Raw genomic sequence first — 19,749 nt, forward strand, 5'->3', positions numbered from 1 at the left:
TGGTTCATGATACGACAGGTTACACAAGCGTTTTATTTAGGAAATAAAGGATTAAATTTTTAATTATTTTACCTAGTGGTGTTTCATTTTCTGCCTTTGTAAAATAAAAGCAATGATTTGGTTCACTTTGACGTTTCTTCAGTGTTCTCCATGACCTATGAAAAATAACGAAGAATTAAGATGCTTTCTCCGTCGCAATTTTTCTTGCTATGCACACCTACCTACATGTCTCTTATCTTCTTCACATATATAAGCCAACCCCTTCTGTTTGTGATGGATGTGTTGAGGTAAACTAACCTAGAATTATCAAAAATTTTCAGCACCCTGACAAGACTCCTCAGAACACTGAGTTATGTCGGATTCCCCCTTCAAGTCTCATGTATAAGTTCCCTGCACACCTGCCCACACCCTCCGCCCCTCCCCGTCTTTGCTCACTGCCTCTCACCCAAAGTTCTAACAAGCCTGGTGACCTCTCTGAGATATACTAGTTAGAAAAGGGTGGTTGAGGGGAAAAGATTGCTAGAGTGAGTCACTGTAACAATGACAATAGCAATGACAATAATAGATGGCAAGAAAATACCGAGGAAACAAGGACTAATAAAACCTGTGGCTAATTAGGACTATTTAGGGACAAAAATTCCCTCTAGCCAACGAGCCCTGAGACTAACACCCATATCTGTGGAAGTGCAGTAAGAAAACGATGGGTTTAACCTCCCTAAACCTCAGTTTTCTCATTGTAGTGAGAATAATACCGCCTACCCCATACAGTTAAGATTTATAGGAGTTAAAATACCTGAAATATTAACCATAGTACCTGGCACACATAGGCATGTTATGTGCATGATCATATCATTACACTGCTTTCTTTCCATTTCGAGAGTTGTGTTGTCAGCATTAGGGCATTATTGCAGTAGTGATGATGTATAACAACAATATAAATGCATGCTAAGACTTTAGGCTGTGGATTTATGCTAGGAATAAATTGGAAAAATTGCTTGGGGAGGCTTACATTCCAGAAGCATACAAGGCGACATGAATAAACTTATCAATGAAATAAGGCTTGATAGTGTGGTGGCAGGAAGATGTCCTTGGTGAAGGAAGGTCATTAATAAGTTTTAAAAATATAATGTACCTTTATGCTATGATTTTCATAATATGAGCTAACATTATTAAGCAAGTCCCAGTCTTCATAATCAGCTCTTCTCATCAGAGAATCTAATTTTATTTTCATGCTATGTATCTCGTCACAGTAAAAGGCTTTTGTGTATGTGTGTGTGTGGGGGGTGGTGGTGATTTGTTTGCTTATAGTTATGGCCTTGCAGTTATTGAGATTGTTCAACCTTGAAAAAAATGATCAAATGAACTGTGAGCTAAGCCTAATACCTTATCCCTCTTTTAAACCTTTGTTATGATGTTTTTTCTATTAAAAAAACAAAAACAGCAATTTAATACTTGAGTTCCTTTTTTTTTTTAACAAGTATGTCTTTATAAACAGAAGTCAAGCTGTTTTATATGTGTGTGGATTCTAAAAAATAATTAAGTCCTTACCATGTCACTGAACATTCTGGGAAAAAAAAAAAAATCAAGAGGCAAACCTTTTGGGGAAAATGCTGTTGATGAATTACAAGCATGGTACTTGTGCATTCGAGATCTAATAGCAGGATACTATTCCCAAACTTGTTTATATCAGATTTGACCCCTAGCATTAACCTTTCCAGTTAACCCCATGATAAATTTAAAATCTTTCCATTCTCTGACAATTTTTTTTTTTTTTTTTAATGGAATCTCACTTTCTTGCCCAGGCAGAGGCACAATCTCGGCTCACTGCAACCTCCCCTTCTCGGGTTCAAGCGATTGTCCTGCCTTAGCCTCCTGAATAGCTGGGATTACAGGCGCCTGCCACCATGCCTGACTCATTTTTGTATTTTTAGTAGAGACAGGGTTTCACCATGTTGGCCAGGCTAGTCTTGAACTCCTGTATTCTCTGAGAATTTCTTCATGGTTATTTAACCATCAAGCACTTTAAAAATTAATGTGGCTCTAGACATTACAAATATAGCAAAGATCTACAAACCTAACAAACGATTTAAAAGACACGTTTTTACTCATGTACAGGAGTAAAGTATGGGAACAGATTATCCCTCCTGATAAGTGATAATTTTGAGCACAATAAAACACATCAACTGATAGCATTATTTAATAATGGCATCTCAGGCTGACTGACTTTAAATTGTGGTGAAATATACTTAACAAAATTTACCATTTTAACAATTTTTAAGTTCAGTAGCATTAAGTACAGTAGTCCCTTCTTCTCCACGGGGGATACATTCATACATTATTGTGTATGTATGAATAATGTATGAATGTATGTATGAACTTAAAAATTGTTAAGTTAAACAATTGTTTCAGGACCCCAGTGGATGCCTGAAATCACAGACAGCACCAAACCTAAATATACTATTTTTCCTACACCTATGATAAAGTTTATAACTTGGACACAGTAAGATTAGCAATAATAATAAAGTAGAACAATTATAACAATATGACAGCATCACTACTCTTGCACTTTGCGGCCATTATTAAGTAAAATAAGGGTTATTTGAACACAAGCACTGTGATACTGCAACAGGTGCTCTGATAATGAGATGGCTACTAAATAGCTAATGGGCAGGCGGCATATACAGTGTGGATGTGCTGGGCAAAAAGATGATTCACATCCTGAGTAGGTCAGCGGGAGATTTCATCATGCTGCTCAGAAGGGTGTGCAATTTAAAACATGAATTATTTCTGGAACTTTCCATTTAATATTTCAGACCACAGTTGACTGCAGGTAACAGAAATCCCTAAAAGCTAAACCACCAATGAGGGGTTATTATTGTACATTCACATTGTGTGCAACCATCACACCATCTCCAGAACTTTTTGTTTTTGTTGTTTTGTTTTGTTTTGTTTTTTGAGACAGAGTCTCGCTCTGTTGCCCAGGCTGGGGTGCAGTAGAGAGATCTCGGCTCACTGCAAGCTCTGCCTCCCAGGTTCACGCCATTCTCCTGCCTCAGCCTCCCGAGTAGCTGGGACTACAGGCGCCCACCACCACGCCCGGCTAATTTTTTTTTTTTTTTTTTTTTTTTTGTATTTTTAGTAGAGATGAGGTTTCCTCATGTTAGCCAGGATGGTCTCCATCTCCTGACCTTGTGACCTCGGCCTCCCAAAGTGCTGGGATTACAGACGTGAGCCACAGCGCCCGGCCCTCCAGAACTTTTTCATTATCCCAAACTGAAACTCTACCCATTAAACAGTAACTCCTTATTCCTCCCCTGACAACCCCGGTGACCACCATTCTACTTTCTGTCTCAATGAATTTGCCTATTCTAGGTGCCTTGTATATGTGGAATCACACAATACTTACCTTTGGTGTCTGACTTTTTTACTTAGCATTTCTTCAGGATTCATCTATGTTGTGGCATGTATCAGAATTTCATTCCTTTTTAAAGCTAAATAATATTCCATTATAGGTATATACCACATTTTCTCTATTCATCCACTGATGGATATTTAGGTTGTTTCTACCTTTTGGCTACTATAAGTAATGCTGCTATTGAGGCAGGAGAGGTAGTCAAGGAAGTAACCATGTTCTTGGTTACAGGGGTGACCATACAGTCAACACAATAAGCCCAGCATTCGCATTGGAGTCCAGCTCATTCAAGCAAAGCTATCTCCAGTAAGGAATTTCCCTGTAGGGAGCACATGCATTTTGATTTTACTTGTCCTCAGACTGACCCATTGCTCGTTATAATTGTAAAAAACACATCCCTGAGGAGAGATTTAAGATGCTAATGAGATATGTGATGTGTGAACAAACATGTACAGGTACTGGCATGTGCACCCAGAGGACTACCCAAAACTAGTAACAGCTCTTCCCACCTCCTCATGAGTAATAATGTTAAGACTCTCAGAAAGGGAGTCTCCCTAGTGCCAGTCTTTGCTGTTTCATTCTCATGAGCAGCCTGCCCTGAATCCTCTCAGGGATTCTGCACCTAACTTTCAAAATATTCTTTTTCCTTGGCAATAAATTTGCTATATGCTGCATCTCTGTTGTGTGTCTCTTGTTTAAACCCTTTTAAACTGAAAAGAACCAAGTTCTCACAACAGCCATCAACACTATGAGTGTAGGTATACAAATATCTGTTTGAGTCCATTCTTTCATTTCTTTTAGATGTACACCCAGGAGTGGAATTGCTAGATCATATGGGAACTCTACGTTTAATTTTTTTTGGAGGACTTGCTATACTATTTTCTTAAGGTAGTCGTACCATTTTACATTCCCACCAACAATGCACAAGGGTTCCAATTTCTACGTGTTCTCACCAACACATGGTTTCTGGTTGTTTATTGTTTGTATTAGTAGTAGTCACCATCCTAAAGGATGGAAGTGGTACCTCATTGTGGTTTTGATCTACATTTCCCCAGCAATTAGTGACATTGAGTATCTTTTTTCATGTGCTTATTGGCCATCTGTATATCTTCTTTGGAGAAATGTCTCTTCAAATCCTTTGCCCATTTTTGAATTAGGTTGTTCTTTTACTTGTTGTAGTTGGGTTTTAGAAGTTCTTTATATATTCTGCATATCAGATCCTTACCAGATACATGATTTGTGAACCTTTCTCCCATTCTATGGATTGCCTTTTCACTCTGCTGATAGTTCTTCTGATGTACCAAAATTTTAAATTTTGATGTCCAATTTGTCTAACTTTTCTTTGGTTGCCTGTGCTTTTGGTGTTACATAAAAGCAATCATGGACAAATCCAATTTCATGAAGCATTTCCCCTGTTTTCTTCTCTTAGTAATTTTAGCTCTTATGTTTAGGTCTTTGATCCACTTTGATTTTTTTTTTTTTTTTTTTTTTTTTTTTTGAGACGGAATCTCATATTCTTGGCTCACTGCATCCTCCGCCTGCCGGGTTCAAGCAATTCTCCTGCCTTGGCCTCCTGAGTAGCTGGGACTACAGGCACGTGCCACCATGCCTGGATAATTTTTTGTATTTTTAGTAGAGACGGGATTTCACCATGCTGGCCAGGCTGGTCTCGAACTCCTGGCCTCGTGATTTGCCCACCTGGGCCTCCCAAAGTGCTGGGATTGCAGGCATGAGTCACTGCACCCAGCCCTACTTAATTTTTGTATATGGTGATAGGTAAGGGTCCAACTTCATTCTTTAGCATGTGGATATCTAGTTTTCTCAGCACCACCTATTGAAAAACTGGCTTTTAAAAGCAACTTACTGAGGTATAATCTACAATTTACAAAATTTACCTTTTTAAAGTATGTAATTCAGCTGGGCACAGTGGCTCATGCCTGTAATCCCAGCACTTTGGGAGCCCAGGCAGGAAGACTGCTTGAAACCAGGAGTTCGAGACTAGTCTGGGCTGCATAGCAAGATACAGCAAGTCTCTACAAAAAAAAAATTTTAAATTAGCCAGGCAAAGTGGTGCACACCTGTAGTCTCAACTACTTGGGAGGCTGAGGCAAGATTGATTGAGTGCAGGAGTTCAAGGTTGCAGTGAGCTATGATCATGTCACTGCACTGCTAGAGCCTTGAGCAACAGAGTTAGACCCTGTCTCAAACAAACAAAAAAATAAGTATACAATTCAATGAATTTTAAAATTTACGGAATTGTGCAATCACCACCACAATCCCATTTTAGAATAAATCCATTACCCTAAAAAAGATCTCATGTCCATTTGCAGTAATTCCCCATTCCAATCTCATACCCTAGGCAACTGATAATCGTATCTTAATATAAATGTAAACATACAAAGTGTGGTGTTTTGCAGTTTGTATCACATAGCATAACTGAGGTTTAATCTATGTTATATGTATGAGTATTCTGTTTCTTTTTATAGCTCAATAGCATTCCATTTATAGATACACCACATTTTATTTATCCCTTGAGTAGTGGATGGATGTTTGGATTATCTCCACTTTTTAGTTATGAATATTGCTACTATGAACATTCATATTCAAGTCTTAATATGAACATGTTTTCACTTATTTCAGGTAGATATCTAGGGATGAAATTGCTGGGTGATATGATAAATCCATGCTTAACTCTTTAAGAAACCCACAAATTGTTTTCCAAAGTGTCCATATTACTTTACAGTCCCACCAGCAATGTATTCCAGTTTCCCCATAGCCTCACCAACACTTGTTACTCTCTTTTTGATAATAGCCGTGTTAGTGTGTGTTAAGTAGCAGCTCACTGTGGTTTTAATTTACATTTCCCTAATAACTGAAGTATCTTTTAAGGTGCTTGTTACCCATTTGTGTATTTTCTTTGGTAAAATGTCTATCCAAATATCTTGCCCAGGCTGGGTGCAGTGTCTCACGCCTGTATTCCCAGCACTTTGGGAGGCCAAGGCAGGTGGATCACTTGAGGCCAGGAGTTCAAGACCAGCCTGGCCAACACCAAACCCTAGCTCTACCAAAAAATACAAAACACTAGCCAGGTGTGGTGGCACATGTGTGTAGTGCCAGCCACTTGGGAGGCTGAGACACGAGAATCTCTTGAACCCAGGAAGCAGAGGTTGTAGTATGCTGAAGTCATGCCATTGCACTCCAGCCTGGGTGGCAAAAAATATGTATATATATTGCCCAAACTTTAATTGGGCTGTCTTTTTATTATTGAGTTGAAAAAGTTCCTTATATATTCTAGACATGTCCTTTATCCATCTTTTATATCCATTTGCAAATATTTTGTCCCAGTTTGTGTCTTGCCTTTTCATTTTGAAGCACAAAAGTTTTAAATTTACATGAAGCCCAATTTATGAAATTTTTTCTTTTATCAGTTGTGCTTTTTATATTATATCTAAAAATCTTTGCCTAATTCAGTGTCACAAAGACTTTCTCTTATGTTTTCGTCTAAGGGTTTTATAGTTTTAGCTCTTATACTCAGATCCATTTTGAGGGTTTTTTTGTGCATGGCAAAGGGTCTGAAATCATGTTTTTGCATGTGAATATCCAAACTGCCCCAGTATCATCTGTTGGAATGACTATCCTTTCCATACTGAATTGCCTTGGCAGCTTTGTCAAAAATCAATTGTGGGCTATCTGGATGCCAATACCACACTGTCTTGATTATTGTAGCTTTATAGTCAGTCAGGAAATCAGACAGTATGAAGCTTCTTTTTCTTTCTTCTTTTTTGAAGAAGCTTCTAACTTTGTTCTTCTTTTCCAAAATTATTTTCTCTATCCTAGGTCCTTCGCATTTCCATGGTAATTTTAGAACCAACTTGTCAATTTTTACAAAAACACCTGTTGGGATTTTGTCTGGGATAGCACTGCATCTATATAGGTCAATTTGAGAACTGATATCTTACAATATCGAATCTTCCAAATCTATGAACAAAATATAACTCTCCATTTATTTAGGTCTTCATTTCATTTCTCGCAGCAATTTTTTTTTTTTTTTTAGTTTTCACTGGATAGGTCTTTCATATTTTTGTCTGATGTATTCCTATGTACTTAATACATTGAGATTCTATCATTAATAATTCTTTTTTAAATTTCCATATCTAATTGTCATTAATATATAGGAATACAATGGACTTTTTTGAAATTTTAAGATAAGTTTATTAAGTCCAATGATGAAATCTATCAGAAGAATATTCTCCTGAAAATCATTTATTCTTGGAGAAAAGGAAAGGAAAATCAAAACCCTCTGAGCATAGCCAGGATGCTGTGACAGTCGAGCCTCTCTACAGATGGGGACAGTACTCTTGTCAGTGGAGTCACTCTCTGGGTCAGCAGGATTAGAGTCTGGATCATCCTCCTCATCCCCCAGCTCCAGGTCATCCATTTCCTGGAACAAAGACTCAATTATCTCCACGTTGTTTCTAGCATCCTCTAAGAACTGGATATCAGATGGGTCAAGATTTGGATCTGTTTCAAGTAGCTGTTTCCCACTTATTTTTTCCTGCTTATTCTTTCATTTGGTTCTTTTTGATTTCCAGGAGTTCCATATCAAACACAGCTTCTCAACTTAAGAAATGCTTAACTGTAAAAGGAATGCCATGAAATAATTGCTCTATGGCTTCTTCTGCTTCTTTTTGTTTCTCGCCCAAATTTTAATTGGATTGACTTTTTATTATTGATTTGAAAGAGTTCTTTTTATATTCTAGATACATGTCTTCCTCCCTTTTGGTTTTTATCTATTTCATTTAATTTTTCTTGCATAGCTGCCACTAAAGATCATCACCACACCAAGATTTCTTCAGCTTGTAATGCTAAGAATGTTTAAATGTCTGAGACATTGTCTTCTAGATTTTCCAAGAATGTTTCATAAAAAGGAGTTTCATTTGGGTATTTCTCACTGTCTGTAAACTTGAGGGTAGTCTGAACAGTTTCATTATTTTCTCCAGCCTCAGATATCACAGTAATGGTAGAGCTGGGTGGGTTTTCTTTTTTTTCTTCTTCTTTTTTTTTTCCTGAGACGGAGTCTCACTCTGTTGCCCTGGCTGGAGTGTGGTGATGCGATCTCAGCTTACTGCAACCTCTGCCTCTTGGGTTCAAGCAATTCTCCTACCTCAGCCTCCCAAATAGCTGAGATTACAGTCTCCTGCCACCATGCCCAGCTAATTTTTGTATTTTTAGTAGAGACGGGGTTTCACAATGTTGGCCAAGCTGATTGTGAACTGCTGACCTCAAGTGATCTGCCCCCCTTAGCCTCCCAAAGTGCTGGGATTACGGGCATGAGCCACTGCACCTGGCCAGCATGACATATCTTTATTCTTTTAACCTCTTTGTGTCTTTATACTTAATGTATATTTTTTGCAGATAACATATCACATTAATTTTTATCCAGTTTTACAATTTCTGTCTTAATTGGGTGGCTTAGACTTTTTACAGGTTGCTCTAGAGTTTCTAGCATACACTTTTGACTTATTACAGTTTCCCTTCAAGTGATGATGTACTGCTTGACATTTAGCGTAAGAACCTTACAGTGGGGTATTTTCCTTGCTACCCTCCTAATCTTTGTATTTCCTTATTATACATTTTGCTTTTATGTATGTTGTAAGTCCTATACTATGTTGCTATGATATTTCATTAAATGGTCGGTTATTTCTTAAGGAGATTTAAATAATAAGAAAAAGATCTTACATATTTACCCATGTAGTTGTCATTTCCAGTGCTCTTCCTCCCTTTATGTAAATCCATATTTCCATCTGATATTGTCCTTTTGCCTGAAGGACTTCCTTTAATATTTACTTAGTGTGGTTCTGGTGATGATAAATTCTTTCAACTTTCATATGCCTGGAAAATCTCTATTTTGCCTTCATTTTTTCTAAATAGTTACTGGTTTTTTATGGCTTTGAGATACAATTCACATACCATAAAACTCACTCATTTAAATTGTACAATTCAATGGCTTTTAGTGTATTCAGAGTTGCACAACCATCAGCACAATCAAATTTATGACACTTTCATTCCCAAAAAGAAAGCCCATATCCCTTAGCCATCACTCCCCAACATCCCCCCATTTCCTCCAGTCCTAGACAAACATTAATCTACTGTCTGTCTCTATAGATTTGCTTGTTCTGGGCATTTCATATAAATGTTATCATAAAATATGTGTTCCTTTATGACTCCTTTACTTCAGCATATTGTTTTCAAAGTCCATCCATGTTGCAGCATATATTACTACTTCATTTCTATTTCCTGCTGAATAATATTCCATAGTAGGAATATAACACATTTTATTTATCCATTTATCAGCTGATGGACATTTGATTAATTTCTACTTTTTGGCTATTATAAATAATGCTGCTATGTGCTATGAACATTGATGTACATTTTTTTTCCTTTTTTCACCCTCCCCAAAGTTTTTTTTTTTTTTAAGAGATGGGGTCTTGCTATGTTGCCCAGGCTGGCCTCAAACTCCTGGGCTCAAGTGATCCTCCACCTCGGCCTCCCAATAGCTGGGACTACAGAAGTATGCCACCACACTTGGTTTCATTATAGTTTTGATCATCATTTCCTGATGGCTAACGATGATTGTCTTTTCATGGGATTACTAGTCATTTGTACATATTATTTGGACAACTCTTTTCCAATCCTTTGCTCATTTTTAAAATGAGTTGTTTCTTCATTAAGTTGTAAATGTTGTTTATATATTCAAATACATATATGTATTTCAGATCATATGTATAAGTCTCATACTTATGATTAAAAAAATTTTCTCTCAGAAGTAGATTGTCTTTTCACTTTCTTGAGGGTATCCTTGGAAGCATGAAAGTTTTTTGTTTTTAATGTTGATGAATCCAGTTTATGTATTTTTTATTTTGTTGCTTGTACTTTTAGAATCATAACTCAGAATCCATTGCCTAATCCAAGGTCATGAAGATTGACACCTATTCTATTAAGAGTTATATGGTTTTAGTTCTTACATTTAGATATTTGATCCATTTTGAGTTAATTTTTATATATGGTATGAAGTAGGGGTTTAAATCCATTCTTTTGTGAGTGGATATCCAGTTTTTCCAGCACCATTTGTTGAAAAGACTATTATTACCCCCCACTGAATTGTCTTGCACCCTATAAAAAATGCATTTACTATAAATGTAAGAAGGTATGTCTGAACTCTCAATTGTATTCCATTCATCTATATGTATATCCTTATGCCAGCACTACTTTGCCTTGATTACTGCAGCTTCATAGTAAGTTTAGAAATTAGGAAGTGCGGGTCTCCTAACTTTGTTCATCTTTTCCAAGATTGATTTGCCTATTTTGCCTTGTGTTTGAAAGATATTTTTGCTGGATGTAGAATTATAGGTTTACTTTTTACAATACATTGTAGATGTTGTTCCACTCTCTTAAGGTGTGTTATTTCTGAAAAATACTTGCTGAAATCCTTAGCTTTATTCTCTGTCTGTAGTGTGTCTTTTTCTAGCTGCCTTTAAGACTTTATCACTGGTTCTGAGCAATTAGATTATGATGTATCTTGGTTTATTACTCTGTCACTCAGGCTGGAATGCAGGGGCACAATCTTGGCTCCCTGCAGCCTTGACCTCCTGGGCTCAAGCAATTCTCCCACCTCCCAAGTAGCTGGGACTACAGATATGCACCATCATGTCCAGCTGATTTTGTTTCTTTTTTGTAGAGATGAGGTCTCACTATGTTTCCTAGGCTTGTCTCAAACTCTTTGATTCAAGTGATCCTCCTGCCTCAGCCTCCCAAAATGCTGGGATTACAGGTGTGAGCCAGAGTGCCAGGCCTTTGTTGAACTTTTTATATGGGTGAATTGATCATTTTTATTAAATCTGGAAGAATGTTTGACTCTTATTTCTTCAGATATTTTTTCTGTTCCGTCTTCTCTCTTATCTCCTTCAGGGAGTCAACATTATGCCACCCGCAGTTGTCGCACAGCTCACTGATGCTCTTTTCATTTAAAAATTTTTCTTTCTGCATTTCTTTTTTTCTTAGTTTCTATTGCTATATCTTCAAGTTCAACAATATTTTCTATTGTGTGTAATCTGCTGTTAATACCATCCAGTTTTTGTTTTGTTTTGTTTTTTATCTCAGACACTAGTTTTCATCTCTGGAAGTTCAGTTTGGGTCCTTTAAAAAATATATACTCCATGTTTCTACTTAACTTTTGAATCTATGTAACACATTTATTATAACTATGCTTACCTGGGATTTCTAACATCTGTTTCAATTTCAATTTCCTTCCTTCCTTCCTCCCTCCCTCCCTCTCTCCCTCTCTCTCTTTCTCTCTTTCTTTCTTTCTTTTTTGAGACAGAATCTTGCTCTGTCGCCCAGACTGGAGTGCAATGGTACAATCTCGGCTCACTTCAACCTCCACCTCCTTGGTTCAAGCGATTCTCCTGCCTCAGCCTCCCAAGTAGCTGGGATTATAGGTGCCCACCACTGCCTTTTTTTTTTTTTTTTTTTTTTTGTATTTTAGTAGAGATGGGGTTTCACCATGTTGGCCAGGCTGGTCTCGAACTCCTGATCTCAAGTGATCCACCTGCCTCGGCCTCCCAAAGTGCTGGGATTGCAGGTATGAGCCACCATGCCCAGCTTTCAGTTTCTTAATATTTCTCGTTTTGAGTACATTTGCTGCTGCTTTGGAGGTTGGTAATTTTATTGGATGTGAAACATTATTAATTTCACCTCTTGGGTACTAGATGTTTTCAGCATTAGCTCTGATCTGGGATGTAGTTATTTGGAAACAATTTGATTCTGTCAGCTCAGGCCTTTACAATTTATTAGGCAGGACTGGAGCACTGCTTAATCTAGAGCTAGTTATTCCCCACTATCAGGGAAACACCTTTCTGTGTACTCTACCCAGTGCCACGTGAATAATGAGATTTTCAGTCTCAGTGGGAACAGACACTTTTCCTGGCCCTGTGTGAATACTGGGTACCTCTAATCCTTCAGGTGATTTTTTCTACAACCTCAAGTATTTTCCTCCCACACATGCCCTGATTAGTACTCAGTTGAATACCTGAAGATCTCTGGAGTTCTCTCTTCATACAGCTCTCTTTTTTCTAGGACTCTCCTTAGCACAGTATAGTCACCTTGATCTTTTTGGACTCTTAGCTCCATCATCTCAACTCGGAGTCTGCCAAACTCAGCCTGGGGTCCCCCACCTTGCACAAAAGCCCGGAAATTCTCTCCAGGCAGTAATCTAAGGCAATCATTGGCTCACCTAGTCTATTTCCCATCTCTCAGGGTTCATGGTTCCTTTGATGACTGATAGCAATGTCTTCATATTTTTTTTTTTTTTTGAGACGGAGTCTCACTCTGTTGCCCAGGCTGGAGTGCAGTGGCGTGATCTCGGCTCACTACGAGCTCCGCCTCCCAGGTTCACACCATTCTCCTGCCTCAGCCTCCCGAGTAGCTGGGACTACAGGTGCCCGCCACCACGACGCCCGGCTAATTTTTTTGTATTTTTAGTAGAGATGGGGTTTCACCATGTTGGCCAGGATGGTCTCAATCTCCTGACCTCATGATCCACCCACCTCGGCCTCCCAAAGTGCTGGGATTACGGGCATGAGCCACCGTGCCCAGCTGTCTTCATAAATTTTAATGCTTCATATATTTTGTCCATTTTTTGTTGTTTTAAGTAGAAGGAAATAAATCCAGTGCCTGTTACTCCATCTTGGCCAGAAGTCTCAAGACAATTTTAAAACATCAATTTGTCTACAAGTTACCCAAAGATTTGCTCATCTTTACAGGCAAAACTCTTCTTCCTCCCCATATGCTAGCTCATTTCAAAATATTTCTGAGAAACCAGTCCCTTATATCTGTGTAGCACATTAGAGCTAACACCAGAATTTAATATATTGAGATAACATTGTTTTCTTTGGGAAAAAATGTGATTTGTGTCATATTGATAATAAATTCATTTTTATGTAAAAAAAGGGTACCTGGCCAAAAAAAAAAAAAAAAAAAACCCATAGAAAAATTTAGACTCAAGCTTTTTTTTCCTGGATAGATCTAAATACAAATCCCTGTATCTAACAACAACAGTCTCGTCTAGGGTTTTAAAATAAGCATTTGTTTTGAGTTTACTCACTGTGGTGGGCACTGGTAGTGCTCGTCTCTACCAGGTTGATATCATACTGGACTGAACTGGCTCTCTGAAAGTGGCCCTTCCTGACACTAGAGAGGAGAGAAACATAAAAATGGAAAATGAGTAATAGGAAAAGCATGTCAGAAAACCTAGAAAGAAAGTTGTTGTTTTTTTTTAATTTCCCTTCTTCCCCCTTTTTACAACACATCATGGCATTCAAAGGAAAGTATAAACTTGACTATTTGATGGTTCATTTTCTTTCCACAACTACCTGAAATTGTCAGTGGTGCTTTAAAACTGTTCCCACTATTTAACACATCCATTAGTGCATGTAGGTCATCATTCAGATGCTGATGATGCCGCCTGGTCTTTTTCCTTTAAGACAACAGCAAAGCTGCTGTATCTTAGTGCAATTTTTGTGCCCTTTTTAAAGAGGTTAGCTTTCATTATCAGTTGGGACCCTTATGTGACATGGGGTAGCTTTAGTCAATTATTCTAGTAATGGCATTTTAAAAAGTAATTCTGGACATTTTTGAGGTAACAATATGTCAGGTTTTTCAGTCATTTGATCAATTAATATAGGTTATAATTTATGTAATCATGATAGATTTTGGAATGTACAGTTGATTTCATTTTTTTCAATATGTCTATATGCAGTTTTAGCTTACATTAATGAAAATGAATTCAAAACCGCTTTTAACATTGCAAAATGATGTGTATTTTCTAAAAGCATACTTGCTCCTCTTCCTGAGACACTACTGATTCTAGCCCAGATTTTAGCAATAGTGGGGTATCATTTTGGACCTCATTCAATGATGGCACTAATTAGTTACTAAAGTTCAAAAGGCCCTCAGTTTAAAGCAATGTCAACCACTAATGGACCAAAAACTATTACAGAAAACAATTTCATTCTTGAAAGCGCATTTCCAAGTTCACATGGTCACTACAGAACAGCCTAGATCTTATGTCACGCTTTCTATTTATCCTGCTTTTTAGCTTTCTTTTTTTTTTATTTATTTTTAACTAACTGGTTATTTTTAATTCCATTTTTGTCCTTCTGCTAATTTGGAAATTATACACTTTGATTTTCTATTATGTGTTACCCTAGACATTTTAATATTCATCTTAAAATATCAAGGTCAAAATTAACTTATATATTTATCCTCCCCCCATACAAAGACCTTAGTACACTTTAATTACAATTCTTTCAACTTATTTGCTATCATGTGTTTTAATTCCTTTTAAAAAAATACATAGGATAATATTATTGTTATAATTTATACAATATTTGTTTTGATATTCACATATTAATAGCTTTCTCTGTTCTTTCTTGCATTTCACACATACTATACAGGATCAACTTCCTTTTCCCTGACATATGTCCTTCAGGCAGAAGGTTTACTGAGGGATAACTCTCTCAAAGTTTGATTTAAAGTTATCTTCATCTTACCGTCATTCCCTGAGAGATGTTTTCACTGCCACAGAAATTTGGGGTTAACTGCTTTCTCTCAGCATATCGAAAATATCACTGCTCTGTCTTCTAGTTTTGCTTCTTTCCAACTGAGAAGTCAGCTGTTGGTTTAATTGTTGCATCTTTGACAATAATCTGCCATTCTTTTCTGCTTTTGTGATGTCACCTTTAGAACTGGTGTTCTACAATTCCACTATGTTGCACCCATATGTAAATTTATTTTTATTTATCCTGTTTTAGATTTGTTAGGCTTCTAACATCTGTGGGTAACTTTCATCAGTTCTGAAAAGGTCTCTGCCATTACTTTTTCAAATACTGCCTCTGCCCCAGCCTCTCTTTCCTTCTGGAATTCCAATTAAACATAAGGTAGGCAGACACTCTGGTCACCACGCTTCTTGACTTCTCTTCAACATTTTCCATTTCTTTTTCTCTTAGGATTACCCTCTGGGTAATTTTTTCCTATCTATTTTCCAATTCATTAATAATTTTATTGTGTTTAATCTGCTGTTTAAAGACATACACTAAATTTAAAAAATTTATTGAACTAAGATATGTACTGAATTTTAAAAAATTATATTTGATTCATTGGAGATCTGTTTTGATCTTTGCCAAATTTGCTTATTTCTAAGCCCTCACTTATTTTCTTTTCTTTTCCTTTTTTATTTTTTTTGAGATGGAGTCTTGCTCTGTCGCCCAGACTGGAGTGCAGCTCACTGCAAGCTCTGCCTCCCAGGTTCATGCCATTCTCCTGCCTCAGCCTCCTGAGCAGCTGGGACTACAGGCGCCCGCCACCACACTCGGCTAATTTTTTGTTTGTAGAGACAGGGTTTCACCGTGTTAGCCAGGATGGTCTCAATTTCCTGACCTCGCGATCCACCCACCTCGGCTTCCTAAAGTGCTGGGATTACAGGCGTGAGCCACCGTGCTCGGCCACCTCTCTTATTTTTTGATACATATTAAACATACTTATTTTATAGCATGTGTCTGATTCTTCCAATAAATACAGATTTCTGAATATCTTATCCTACTACCTATTGTTTCTGCTAGTTTTAATAAATTGTGCCTCTTTTATTCTACTTTTGGTAATCTTTTCATACTGTGAGACGCTTTTTAAGGTAAAGGATAAAAGTAGGCTCTTCAAGAATTGATTTGTATTTGTTTCTGCCAACCACCTGATGACATTACCAGCCTAGACTATTTTATATTCTTAGCTTTTTACCCCCAGAATTCAGATAGTGTGAATTCAGGATGGAGACCCACATAATGTTTGTGATTGGAGGTTTCTTTTCTCTTGTATTCAACACCACCTCTTGTTCTTATATATATATATATACTCTTTTCCTTCTATTATACCTATACTTTCACTCAAAAGGTATTATTTAGCCTGCTACAGGGTACTTCAGACTAGAAATATTTCTAAGTTCTGGCTCAAGTCTGCAGAGCAGCTATGGCTTAGAAGGACTCCTTTCTGAAACTTTGCTGCTCTGGGGCATTGAACACCTGTAGGGTACAATATAGTATGCCCTTCACAAACTCAATGGGCTGGCAAAGGAATTTCATTTTGGGGCAACTACAACAATACTAAAGTTCTATTAATTTGTTTATTTATTTATTTTGTTAAGAGACAGGATCTTGCTCTCTCACCCAGGCAGGAGTGCAGTAGTGCAATCATGGCTTACTGTAGCCTCTCGTTCCTGGGCTCAAGTGATCTTCCCATCTCAGCCTCCCAAGCAGCTAGGATTACATGCATGTGTTACTACACCGGGATAATTTTTTAAAAAATTGTTTTGTACACACGGGGTCTCACTATGTTGTCCAGGCTGGTGTTAAACTCCTGGTCTCAAGTAGTCCTCCCACCTTGGCAGGATTACAGGCATGAGCCACGGCACCTGGCTCAAATGCTATGGATTTAATATCACACAAATCACTCTTCACAATTCCCAGTGGAATAGCAGACATTCTTATAAATCTTTTGGTCACTATGTTAGATATGTATTTCTGTCTCTTAACCTTATGGTCATATGGTTGAATTGCATTTCCTGACACTTGGATATATTATACGTCTCTTATTTTACATATATGTAAATAATATAAATATATAAACATACAAATAAATATTATCTATTTAATCTATCCATATAAAATAAGAGACGGGGGTCTTGTTCTCTTTTCCAGGTTGGAGTGCAATGGCATAGTCACAGCTCACTGCATCTCAAACTCCTGGGCTTGGGGGATCCTCCTGCTTCCATTTCCTGAGTAGCTGGGAATACAGATGTGTACCACCATGCCCTGCTAATATTTTTTATTTTTCATTTTGTAGAGACAGGGTCTTGCAATCTTGCCCAGGCTGGTCTCAAACTCCTGGGCTCATGCAATCCTCTCATTTGGGAATACAGGCATGAGCTACCATGTCCAGCCACCTCTTATAATTGAGGAGGACCATGGAAATCCTTCTGGCTAGTGAGTTACGTCAGTAGTGATGTGTGTCACTTCTGGGACAGATCATTTCAATTTAAGTGTGAGAACTTCCAGAGCTTTCTTTTCCCTCTGTTACGACAACCAGCAGCACTCAAGATGGTGTTTGCTCCAACAGTTTGAGTCCTTAAGTGACTATCATTAGCAAAGCCCTGCTTGCCAATCCATACTAATTACCTATAATAAGTGAGAAATAATCTTCTGTTTATTAAGCCACTAAACTATTAGGGTTGGTAGTTACTGCAGCCAAATCTAGACTATCCTGACATATTAATGATAATGAATGAATTAAACAGAATTCATTATCCAATCAATAACAGATGGAAATTATATCTCCAAACTGGCACTAGAGTGATTAATGAGGGAAGTAGGTATTGGTCTTCCCCTTACCATATGTGACTGACAAAATGTTTAGAGGGATAGAATAGATTATTATTCAGCTTTCCAAACATAGATACATTTAAAGTCAAGCATAAACCTAATTCCAAAGATGGGTGTTCTGGTTATCTACTTATGCATAATATACCACCCCAAACTTGGGGGATAAAAAAACTTTGTCTCATGATTCTGTGGGTTGACAGCTGGGCATCTTTTGCTTGGGCTCTCTGTGTAGTTGCAGTAAACTGGCAGCTAAGTCAGGAGTCAATTAAAGGTTCGAATGAGCTGAATGTCTGGGATGGCTCATTAAAATGGTGGGCAGTTGAGGCTGACTGTTGGCTGGAAGTTCAGCTGGGGCTGGTTCTTCCTGCTGTTTAGGCTTCTTACAACATGGTGGCTGATTCTATGAGGCAGCATCCCAAGTATTCTATGACCAAGGCAGTCATAGTGCTTGCCTAGATTCAAGGAATCTATAGCAATAGACTGTACCTCTTGAAGGATGAGTGGCAAGGTCACACTACAGAAGAGTTTGTGGGAATGAGAGATATCCTATGGCCAACCCTCAGAAATGCAATCTGATACAATGGGCTTATATTTAAACTTTTGTATCTGAAGTAGTCAGATGCTAAAATTATGAGAAATAAAATCTACCAGATTGCTTAAATGATATGTTTTGGAATAAACGATTTAATACCACATATTTTTAAAAAGCTGATTTCCTCCAATTTTTAATTATTCCTTGATGTAAAGTAGTTAAGAAATTAGGATCTAACAAGATACTATTTTACCTACATGTTACCTTTCTTAGCATACAAACTTCTCAAGCCCACTTGTCTCTCTTTTATGATTACCTTCAGCTCCATTTTCACAAGTATCTATGATAGAATTCAGTATGAGTTTAATAAATATTAATTAATGATGACAGTTATGCCAGATAACTCCTGGACTTACTAAATTCTATGTTTACTTACTTTTACAAAATTTCAAAAACAATTGAAAATCAAAACAAATGAATGAAAGTAATCCTCAGTGCATATAATTGCTTCATGCAAGTAGTTTTTTCTTTTGTCTCTCTTGTGAATTACCAGTTTCCCCAAATTAATTGCCTTTTTGTCTGTCTCTCCAAATTGATTTAAGTATCTCTGAAGTTAGGAAACATGTCTATTTTGTTCACTATTGTATTCTTTATGCCTAGCACATAGTGGGCACTAAGTAGCTGACCCTGCATATTAACCATATGTCTTAAGCTTACATGTACAGTATTGCATAAGTTGTTCCTTTTCTTTCACATACAAAATTTACTTTAAATACACCTAACCCAAATATTCAGGTACTTCTGGCATATTTGCTATAATGAGTATGGGTCTACCTTAGTAGTTTAGGTAAGTCAAGTTAAATATTGACAACAGTAACAAAGAATAAATTGAGACTGCTTATTAAGATCCTTTCAAAAATGACATTAATAACAAAAACTGTATTAAAGAGATAACTAAACATAATGCAGTATCTGGAAAAATATCGAGAACTAAGGGCATATTAATTATTTAGTGGAATAACTACTTTATGCATTAGTTTTCTCAAAAGCATGCTTCTATTTTGCTTACCTGCAAAGGAAGTAGAAGGCTCCAATGATAAGTGTTACTAGGACTGCCAATGCCATGAAAGCTTCAAACAGGTTATTTTTAGTTTGGATGCTGGAGCTTGGGAGAAAAACCTCTTCACAACGAGCTCCTGTATAGTTTTCAATACACCTACAGAGTACAATTTTAGATAAAGAATTGCATTCTGTGTTTCATTAGCTAGTTTGGAAGGAAAACGGTTTCCAGATGACGTGAAGAAAAAAGGAGACTAATT

General features: G+C 37.3%; 1 protein-coding gene and 1 pseudogene across 1 annotated transcript in view; both read right to left on the reverse strand.

Annotated features, from left to right (window-relative positions):
- NRG4 (neuregulin 4) overlaps window positions 1-19,749 on the reverse strand; it is a 71,196-nt gene continuing 51,447 nt past the window's right edge. Inside the window, exons 4-6 of the mRNA XM_023197615.2 lie at window positions 19,500-19,646; window positions 13,575-13,654; window positions 1-155 (exon numbers count right to left, since the gene is read on the reverse strand). Of these exons, the coding sequence (XP_023053383.1) occupies window positions 139-155; window positions 13,575-13,654; window positions 19,500-19,646 (244 nt within the window). The 3' untranslated portion in view covers window positions 1-138. The remainder of the gene's footprint in view (window positions 156-13,574; window positions 13,655-19,499; window positions 19,647-19,749) is intronic.
- LOC111530431 lies at window positions 2,393-13,225 on the reverse strand (annotated as a pseudogene).

This window comes from Piliocolobus tephrosceles, chromosome 6, assembly GCF_002776525.5.
Source record: "Piliocolobus tephrosceles isolate RC106 chromosome 6, ASM277652v3, whole genome shotgun sequence".
In the NCBI taxonomy this organism is placed as follows: Eukaryota; Metazoa; Chordata; class Mammalia; order Primates; family Cercopithecidae; genus Piliocolobus; species Piliocolobus tephrosceles.